This window comes from Scleropages formosus, chromosome 11, assembly GCF_900964775.1.
Source record: "Scleropages formosus chromosome 11, fSclFor1.1, whole genome shotgun sequence".
Lineage (NCBI taxonomy): Eukaryota > Metazoa > Chordata > Actinopteri > Osteoglossiformes > Osteoglossidae > Scleropages > Scleropages formosus.
In genome coordinates, this window is record NC_041816.1 from 12,916,115 (window position 1) to 12,926,978 (window position 10,864).

Here is a 10,864-nt window from a genome sequence, read left to right on the forward strand (position 1 = left end):
AGCATGCAAACTCCACACAGACTGAGTGGGGAGCAAACCCACATCCTCTCACACCACCCAGGTGCTGTAAGACAGCAACGCTACTTGCTGTGCCACCGTACTTTAAAACAAAAAGTCTTATCAGTCTCCATTTACTGAAGAGCTGTTGTTTGGGTAAAGCATCAGCTGGCCATAGGCCATAGCTCCTGGACATTAATGAGCACAGGAGAGAAGCTGGCTTAGTAGAGTGCCTGAATAGAGACTGGAGAAAATGGAGTTTTAAGTTCCATTGTTAAAGCACAGGTGATGAGTGGAGGTCAACAACAACAGCAAAGGGGAGAGTGATGTGATTGTGGTGTGGATGTTCTCAGAATAACAGAAAGGTTTGGTTCTGGGTACCCCAAATGGTTATAGATTGAGAAATTATTACTTTTCTTATGTCTTCTCCACTTGTGCTTTCTATTCAAACACCGATGAAGATTATTAATCACTGTCTATTATCATGAAGATGAATGATGAAATAAATAGAATTAAAAAAACGTTATGTGGAACTTCTAAAATCTATTTAAAATAAATTTAAAGAAATGTAATATAATTTTAAATTTATCTAAATTTAACTTATTTAAAATCTATTTCCATCTGACACTACTCTGAGACCTATGAATCAATGTGAAGAGAAGTTGTTATTGGCATATCACTGACCATGACAGAGGTATTGCAGATTCTTAAAGAAATGAAGCGAAAAAGGGACTCCTTCATGTAAAAGGATGAAATGAAAGGAATAGAGACATAACTGCTGGGATGTACATCAGATAGGAATTTGGTTATCTTAGCTCTTCCATGGTGCTATCTCTTGTTTGCAGGTGAAAGCAAAGTGGCCCCACATGAGTATTTCAACACTTACTCCCTCGTAGAACTATTCGTGGTCAACCTTTGCATGTGCAAAGACACTGGAAAAGTTTCCATTTTTCTCAGCCAGAAAACTTATTGTCAGGAGAAAAGCAACAGATTATTTACTTTTCATACCAAATTGTTTACACATCCTACTCGAAGGGAAAGGAATGATAGGCCCGGTGAGACTTTTCCACTGGAGCTCTGGAGAACAGATAGTCAGATACTTCAGCACATATCAGTTCTCCAGAATGTTGTGAACATGTAGTCTTAAGGATCAGGAGAGGTCCGAATAAATGCCTTTTAATGACCCATTAGCTCTGATTTCGTGGAACAGTGCAGAAAAAAAGACTTGATCTAATATCCAGGACCTGCTCATAGGTTACCCTTGACGGTAATAATTTGCTTTGCTGCTTTTCCAGGGCAGAAGGATGTCTCCTCATGGCAAAGGAAAATGACAGCAAAGGGGATAGGTTAGGGTGTCTTGGGGGTAGAATATAGCAGAGAACAGATTGCGCTGCAAGACAGTCTGCGCTGGGCATTGGAGGAACATCTGTGGGGAGTGGATTCAATCAGAAGTGAGAAGGAGGCCTCCAGTCGCAATTAGACAGATAATTCAATGACTCTCATTCAGGGATGAACCTCGAGGGAATATTGTGGAAAGCTTTTCATTTCGAAGCGTGCAGACTGATGCTTAGACAAACACACAGAGAAAAACTGGTATTTCTGTTCAGCTATAGATAACAAGTGACTGAGCAATATCCTTCTCCTAACTGGGCAGTATCAGGATTATTCAACGATGTTGGTAATTTGTCAGACGTTGCAGTCTGAAAGGTCTCAGTGTAATGGGAAAGAAACCATTTCTGGAAGGTTCGTCCAGGAAAGACAATTTAGGAAAGATGGGAAACCATTTCATCAATGAAAAACATGAGAAATTGCAGATGAAGCCACATCCAGAGAAGAAGGTACTATCTTCACAATGGAAATTGCTATAATTGGGAATACACACACACACACACACACACACACACACTGGCTGAAACCACTTATCCTGAGCAGGGTCACAGCAACCCAGAGTCTAACCCAGCAACCCAGAAATGGGAGGGGACACACCCCAGACAAGACACCCATTCACCACAAGGCACCCAAAGCAGGACTCAAGCCCCAGACCCACCATACAGCAGAACCCAGCCAAGCCTGCTGTGCCACCATGCAAGTGGGAAGACAGTTAACAGGAAAAAAGCTGTAAGACAGGATGACGCTTTGCATCTAATTTAAAAGACAAAATCCTTTCACTGAAAAGGCATCATAACAGACAGAATTGGTATATCATTACAGACTCAGGCAACTAGATCCCTTTCACTTTCTTTCGCTCAAGTTCATCAGTTCATATCTTGAGCTCCTTACATGTACTTCCTGGAAGCAGAAAGACCTGCACTTATGACGTATCTCAATAACATGCCTTGCTTTCTGCAATTAGAGCCTGGACTGTGATATTTCAACCCTCGTGATTGCTGAGGGCCTGTGGCCTTTAATACTGTTTGGAATACAAATGACCAACTCTTGGATTACCAGCTCCTGCTGTTCTTCATATAAACCTGAATGGTGAAGCGCTTGGCTGACAACATGAAGAGAAGATTAAAATTTAATCACACGCCCACAAAAAAATCAATAGCAACCTGCAGCTGTTAGCACATGTAATTGTGCCCTCTTGAGACAATAGATATTTTGGGACTGAGGTTTGAATAACAACAAAACCACTGTCTTTGCATTTTGCTCAAAGAGATGGCAAGGGGAAAGTAATTTGCAGGTAAACAAGTTGATCTTCTTACAAACACAATAGCGCTGTTTCTAGACGCACAAGTAGGCAGACCTACGCAGTAACTCTCTGCTCACTACATATCATCTGACCCTTTTGTCTCCTTTTTGCCTTGTTTTCAACAGGGATCTCGTTGAGAAAAAAATATATTTTTGGTTAAAAAGATTAGAAAGTAAATCTTGCAATTAGCCAAGGAGGTGAAAATAGATGTGCCATTCTGTTCTCCAACCTTTACAAGTGACACCTTGCCTTGATATTTTGTTTCTTTATTTCCCACTTTCTTCATTAGTGCAAAGAAAATGACTGACCTATATGGAATGAGGAGGGTGCGGTGGAGTGGCGAGTTTGGCTGGCTCCCACTCTCTGGCAGAGCTGGGGTTCGAGCCCTAGTCGAGGTGCCCTGCACCAAACTAGCGTCCCGTCCTGGGTGTGTCCTCCAGCCTTGCACCCTGTGTTGCCAGGTTAGGCGCTGGCTTGCCGCGACCCTCTATGGGACGAGCGGTTCAGCCAATGTGTGTGTATATGGAATGAATCACTGTGATTGCTGATTAGCGCAATCCAAATAAACTGATAACTAGAATTACTGTACAAATAAAAATGTTAATGACACATGCACTGAATATTAAGCAGGGGATACATATTCTTACATACATTTAAGAGACAATTCCAATATCTCTCTCATATTCAGAAAAGAACCATTCACAGATACATCCAATTATCCTCTGCTGGGGTCAGTTTCGTCAATGTGGGGCACACAGCTATAATTGTAGCTGATACCACTAATGATCACTCATGTTAAAAAAAATCATAGCGGTGCTGTAATTATTCATCTACTATGCTCTTGTGTCTATTCGACACACCATCAGTAATTTGGCTCATAGCCAGTGATACAGATGTAGTATGATGCAGTTATATATTAAACTCTTTATTTCAGTACTAGAGAAGAATCCAACCACACTAGTCCGTACGATATGTTGTATCCAATGTCTAAAGTCTGATCATCCAACAGGCTCCCAATTCCAATCCACGAGATTTTAAGCAGGAACCCTGGTTTACATTATAGTTAAGTACATGACTGATGCTGCCCTAAGGATCATTGCACAAAATGTAATGACAGTGTTTTAATTTTTCTAGACAATTCTAGAAATGTTTAGAATTATTTTTATCTTCAGAGTCTGTTGCTACTGTTGAAATGTGTTTTTTATGGAAATGCTGTAATCTCCCAAAAAAGGTTAACATCTAACCAGTAACTCTGAAACCAGTTAACACTACTCACAGCAAAAAGGGGTTGTGATTTTTACCTGATTGGAATCTTGTTTTAATAATTAAAGAACACCACAATTACTACCACTGTTTCCTAATCAACAGAGAAAATCAATGCCATTGACTTCTCCTCAGAGCCAAATAGCCGCTCTAACACCTGAACATTTAAAGAAAAAATAGTAAAGAGTCTGGTATGAGGTTATTTGATTGTTATGAGATATGAGATTTTAGTCTTTTCTTTATTTTTTCATGTCAGATTTAAAGTTTGAAGCTACCGGAGGCATCATCTCGGAGAATGTGACAGAAAACCTCACAGAGTGTACAACTGTAAATAAAATCTCAATGCTGATATTGTGCTCTAATGTGTCATTAGGCAAGAAAAGTTTTCTGGCATTTTACTTAAGAGTTTAAGTAAGATGACTCATACACGCTCATTTCTTTCTGGCTTTTCTGAACTAACAGGATGTAATCACGCATTCTGCGCATGAAGAATCAAAGCAGCTGTTCCCAGGAAGTCTGTCAGTTACGAATGATGCTAAACAATGTGCACAACAGTAACAGGCAGTAATGTGGAATTGCACTTCTTTCATTGGTACTGATGCACATAGTGAAAACGAATTTTTCGCTTGGTGGGAAATGTCAAAGCAATGGAAGGAATGAAAACACCCTTGAGCAAGATACCTGCAGGAACAAGGGGGAATTCAACACTTTTTGTAATAAGAGTATTATACAGTTATACTTATGGCACACTAAAATACGTATAGCAAGTATGTTTATAGCAGACTATTCCGGAGTGCTTAATACTCAAACAAATAAGCTTTTTCTTAGGCATAAGTTAGAAGTGCTGCTTCTAAGGTGGTTATAGCCTGTTAATTGGGATTTTAAAGCAGACCGGTAGAAAGCCATGTATATGTCACATTAGATGGCTTGAATGTTTTTCTTCAGACAAAGGAATTATTAAATCAGTTGTCCCACTAGCAAAAACTGTATTTCTTAAAGAGACATATCATGTACGGTAACTACTGGAAGTTAAAGATACCATGGAGAATTTAAATCAAAAACCGTATTCATGAAAATGTGGAAAATGTAAAGAGAACTGATGATAAATGAAGCATTGGTATATAAATATGTTGCATACATAAAAACAGTAGACAGAAAATGGTACAATTGGCTGGGGAACTGCAGGTTAGTGGAAATAAAATACATGATGATTGAACGTTGGCTATTCCCACAGTTTGCTTGTTATTCAAAGTGCTCACACAATAATTCCCAGACAATGACAAAAATGACATACTCTATATGACCATAATCATCTTCTTTCTGTTTCATTACTGATGTCATTAAACCCTGTGGGAAGAAAGGGAACAAAACATTATGCTCTTCAAGCTTTAACTAAGCCTTTCTTTCTCATGACATTCCCCTCATGTTGGTGTCTACAGATCCTTGGGTAAATTCAATTAACATAAGAAGGATTCACCTGCAAGTGAAGTGCTTGCTTCCGTCATACAGACTTGTCAGACTGCTGAACAAGAAGTGTTTTTAAAAGGATTTTACTATACCATCTCCAGATGTGCTACAAAAAAATTTGCAATGTGTTTCTAGTGGCTCTCGTACTAAACACTGTGTATTTAACCCATTGATATCCCCCAAGCAATAAAATCATAAAATCCCCTTGTAGAAATCTGTTTTCTTAACATTATGGCAACAAAGCTCTCAAAAATATGACAAAGCTGAAATATGATAGATAGACTGATGAGAGATGTCTGACTGTGGAGGGGTCTGATGTAGGAAACTATGAGCGCAATTCAACAACTTCATTCACCATTTTTCTCAAACAACACAAAACAAAAACCATTTGGAATATCAACACAAGACTCCTTTCAGGTATTACAGCAGCAAAAGGTTATTTCCATCTTTACACCCAAAATCTGTTAAAAGCTTCCTTCCCGCCTTTTCGATTCACAAAGCCCTTTATCAGCTAATTGGTTGCACCTGCTTTCTTTTACGGCTCCAAATTTTTCTTCTGCGAAGAACGAGACCAACATGTTCCCGCTGGATGTCTGCCAGTTTTTGGGTTTTACGACAAAATGCCGTCGAAAACTATTCATCCCCGTAGCTTTAACATCTAGCAAACACATATCTTATACTTTCACAGTGCTTATATTCATTAGAGTAACACTTTACTGGACAAGCATGATACATTCTGAGTTGTTCTCACATGCATTATCTGAACCGCTTGTCCCATATGGGATCATAGGGAGCCAGAGCCTAACCCAGCAACACAGGGGGAAGGAACACAACCAGGGTGGGATACCAGCCTGTCACAAGGCATCCCAAGCAGGACTTGAACCACAGACCCACCAGTGAGCAGGACCCGCGCCAACCCCCTGAGCCACCACACCCCTGCTGAGTTGCGACCACAACCCTGCTGAGTTGCCCTTTCTGTTTTTTTTACACCCATTATCTGTTAACTAAACCTTTGTCAGTGTTTTGCTGGTCTTTCCTGGTCTATATCACCTTGGGTTTTGTCCTTGGATTCTGAATCCTTGAGACCCCATGTTGTCTGAGCTCTTTCAGTGCATGTCAAAATGGACAATCGAGTACCCATTACATAAGCGTAACATATATTTAAAGGCGAAACTGTAGACATGGAATTTTAGGAGTTGTGTGTGGTGTTTCCCGAATACCAAGCCCAGTGAGTACTTTTCATTTGTACAAGATAAATTGGATCCTTTTTAGTTTTCTTCATTTATTTTTCTGACTTGGTGATAACTTTAAAGGTCAAGTCAGACACCTGATTAATGAGATTATGTCATTGCAAGTAATCAAAGTCACCCTAACCCTACAGGCTGCAGATACCTTCTGGCAAAAGCACATTCATCACATACTTCTAATGACACAAATATAGGTTTTCTATTGTATTTAAGACCCTTAAAACTTGAATTTATACATTTCAGGTAAACTGTTAAGCTTGATGAGGTGCCAGTGATTTGTGGATGAAGGCTGCTAATGTTGACCTTCCCAGTGCGTTGCGGCTTTGCGACAGCAGCCTAACGTGGACCTACAAGGGCATCTCACAGAAAAAGCATGTCTAGCCGTTTCCCCATGAAAACTACTGTGACACTGTTAATTTGGTCCAAGGCTTGCAAATTAATCTTACTTTTAATCAGTAGCAGAAATCATTCATTTGCCTTAATACTCACTTATAAGCAGATACTCGGTTCTTCCAAAACAGGATACATGAGATTTATGAATATGCAATCCTGACTGTATGCTGAACAGTATATTAAGTTTGGTGAAAGTCTGCACAAGGTCTGCTTGGTGTTCTCCCTCTGCTGTAACCACTAAAGTGCAGTGTGTGAGCACTGTCTCTATTCTGGTGCTCCAACTGTGTCACTACTCATGAATATACAATAGCAGCACTTCTGATTTTAAATGGCTTGAAAATGGGCACTTCTCACTGAATAATGTCACCTTTGAACACAACGTACCTTGTCATTATTATCACAACAAAATTACACCCAGAATCAAGAATAGGTGATCATCCTGCTTCACAAATGATCTATTAGTTATTTACTCTCTTTGACGGAGGTGCTCCTGACTTCATGACACTTCATATTTCGCCTAGGCTATTAATGCACTGATTTCATGCATTCTTTCATGAGACAAAATGTACAGTAGGCCTATCTATGCACACAATATACAGTATGTATCAGACACATTTTGCATTTACCTCATGCTTTTCTCCAAAGCACCTTACAATGTTAAGGTCACAATTATTACATGTTGACAATCATTTACTCATTTATACTGATGGATAATTTTACTAGAGCAACTTAAGGTAGGTACCTTGCTCAAGGGCACTATAGCCTGAGGGGGGGGGGATCAAACTGGGAACCTTTGGGTCTAAAAGCAGTAGCTCTAACCACTACACTACAAGCTGTCCCCTATATTAAACACTGCATGAATGTATATAGCTATATATACACACATATACTCACATCGTCTTGAACCATTTCATTTTGACTGTTTCATATCATGATGTGCAACATATTTGATTATGTGAAATACTGCAGGATTTCTTTATATATTATAGGGGCCACTTTATTTTTATTCTGTTTCAGTAAAGAATTGCGTTTAAAACAAATGACTTTAATGTGAAACTAACACGTGCCACAATTGAAGTTTTGATTTTCGTTAATGAATTTTAGGCTGTCACAAATAAAATTTTGCAGTTCTAATTAAGAACTACGGCTCTGATTAGAAATCTGATTAGCTGAAGTGGCGGCGCTTGACGCAAATAAAGTTAAAGTCAAATTCCGAGCAGTAGATATTCGACAACAGACAGGTAGCCCGTGTAAAACGCTCTGAAATGTAGCGCTGTCGAAGAGCAGCATAGTGTTGCTGAGCAAAAGCAAGGAAGGGTGATACATTTATTTCACCGCCTCTCACTTAAGGGTTCAAAGGGTTTTATTAGCGGCGCTGTTAACTTAATGTAACTTAAAATACGAAACACGTCACAGGCAGTGGAAAAAAAGTGCCAAGGGGCCAAGGTGTTTGTTAAATAATGTATAAAACGCAGCGAGATTTACGCAATGGTTCACCCACGCATTACGCATCACGCATTGCCGGAGAGCCGAGCCCCACGGAGCGGATAAAAGGCGCCCGGACGCCCGGGGCTGCGCGTCGCAGCTGAGCGCGGACCTGAGCGAGAACTTGGGTCACCTCGCTGCGGAAGACACTCCCTCCCTCCCTCCCTCCAGCACCATGGAGAGCTCCAGACTGTGGGGCAAAGCTGCGGTTTGCGCCCTGATCTTCTTCGTGCTCGCCGGCGCGCAAAGCCGCGATTCGGAGCTGGAGCTGGACTTGGAGGAACGAGCCCTAAGAAACTTGTACCCCAAAGACCCGAACCCGGCCAACGAAAAACAGCTTGTAAGTTCAAAGAGCCGCCTTTGCTGTTATGATCGCGTGAAGAGCGCGAGCAAGTTCCGTTTTTAGGAATTTTCCCGGCATACGGAGACATTCCAATCATTCTGTCATCGTTAATGGGAGCTGCCGTGGCGTGAAACGCGAAATGTACAATTCATAGCCATCTGTTGTGTATTGCATAGAAAAATGTGCTCGTGTGTGTGTGTGTTTTGCAATTCCAACAGCTTGGAGCTCTGCAAGAAGTCCTGGAAAAGCTGCAGACTAAACGAATTCCACCTTGGGAAAAGAAATTCGGACAAGTGCCCACGGTAAATATATAACACGCTTCTCCCATGATCTCTTAAGTTCATGTAAGGTGTAAAATATATATTTAAAAAAAAAAAAAAAAAAAAAAAGATTACTAGGAAGGCGATCAGGAATCGTCGATATTCTGATAAAGTTTTACGCAGCTACTCGTGTGATGAACATCGGTTCATATGGAGGAAAGAAACTAACTGTAAGAATCACACGTGTCCAACTATGTCTCTTTCTCCTAATGTAACGCACACAGTTTTCTCTGAGATGTGTGTCGCTTTGGAGAAAAGTGTCTGTCTACTAAATGAATAAATGTAACGCAAATAAGAGAGTAGCAGTAAACGTAGCAGGTGGTTACGGGCTGCTGCTTTAAGACGGGAAGTTAGTTGGTTCGAATCCCACTGCTACACTCTCACCTTGAACTAATACGGTAAAGAATACCCTGCTGGATAAACCGGGTAAATCATTATTTTGACACCTCTGGAAAGGTGTGAGCTACATAATTAAAGGTGTTTAATAACGCGACGGAGACTATATGCTAGCAGTTGGTCCGCGCAAATGTTTGAGAGTGTGTGTCTGTGTGTGTGTGTGTGTGTGTGTGTGTGTGTCTCTGCAGTGTGACGTGGGGAAGCAGTGCGCTGTGAGGAAAGGAGCCCGAATCGGCAAAATGTGCGACTGTCCACGTGGGACTTTTTGCAACTTTTTCCTGCTGAAGTGCTTGTAAAAAACTTAAAAAAAAAAAAAAAAAAAAACACGACCTGGAGCACACTTGAGTTTGGGCTTAAAGGGAAATGAGATTTAAAAAATATATATATATATACAGTATATATGATATTATTTATACCCTTGTTTTGTAAAATACAGATCAGTACCAGTTTAAGGTTTACAGAGCCTTTCTGCTAAACATTTCTTCACATGTCTTTGTTTTGTGAGCAGTTGTTTTAGTGCGAGTGAGCTTGGAGGATATTAAAATATGTTGTTCTGTTTTCTAAAAGCAGACTATGTGGTCAGTGAATTTACTGGTTGGGCTACAAGACAGAAACAACTGACTACCGTGCCCTCAAGTGTCTGTGTTATCATTTACACACCACCACTGAATTTGCTTGTCAGGAGAAAAAAAAAACAGCATTAAAAAAAAACATTAATTTTGCATATTGATTTGGTAAACGTTCAGTTTTTAAATGCAAGCTCTGAACACCCTTGTTAAAAAATTGAACACGGGTGATTGCTTTTTATTTCATGGAAAGGAAATAAAAGAACCACTAGTCTTGCAAAACACATGATTTATGCATTTGTTTCAGTGTATTACATCCAGAAATCGATAAAGGAGAATATGAATTTCATTAATATGTCAATTAAAAAGGAAAACTTTACTTAATGTGAAAATAATTCCCTACAATATTTAGCAAAATACCTGTCTTAAAAATACTGGCACATTACAGGAAGTCTTCATATTAAACAGTCAGGAAAGTGACAAAGACCAAAGCATGTTTTACAATGACAGGATATAATTTCATTTTATTAGCAGTTTGCAAAGCAGACAGATGAGCTTGATTAAACTGCGGAAATCTTTATAAGAATTAAATTCCTGTGTCTGCAGGGCAGTGAAGTGACCAGGCTTTCAATTCACAGAACCACATCTGTTCTACTCCTGGACGTTAACATACATGATTCAGTAATTACTCAAAC

The 10,864-nt window shown here is 39.9% G+C and overlaps 1 protein-coding gene across 1 annotated transcript; it reads left to right on the top strand.

Moving 5' to 3' along the window:
• Positions 1–8,632: 8,632 nt before the first annotated feature.
• Positions 8,633–9,915, top strand: LOC108941042 (cocaine- and amphetamine-regulated transcript protein-like). The gene is made up of 3 exons (XM_018763479.2): positions 8,633–8,884; positions 9,106–9,189; positions 9,792–9,915. Exons 1-3 carry the CDS (start codon positions 8,720–8,722, stop codon positions 9,897–9,899), a joined length of 357 nt encoding a protein of 118 aa, XP_018618995.1. The 5' UTR covers positions 8,633–8,719; the 3' UTR covers positions 9,900–9,915.
• The last annotated feature ends 949 nt before the right edge of the window (positions 9,916–10,864 follow it).

Coding starts and splice junctions, on each gene's coding strand:
- LOC108941042 (XM_018763479.2), top strand. CDS start 8,720: ATGGAGAGCTCCAGACTGTGGGGCAAAGCTGCGGTTTGCGCCCTGATC. Junction 8,885..9,105: donor CGGCCAACGAAAAACAGCTT/GTAAGTTCAAAG, acceptor CAATTCCAACAG/CTTGGAGCTCTGCAAGAAGT. Junction 9,190..9,791: donor AATTCGGACAAGTGCCCACG/GTAAATATATAA, acceptor GTGTCTCTGCAG/TGTGACGTGGGGAAGCAGTG.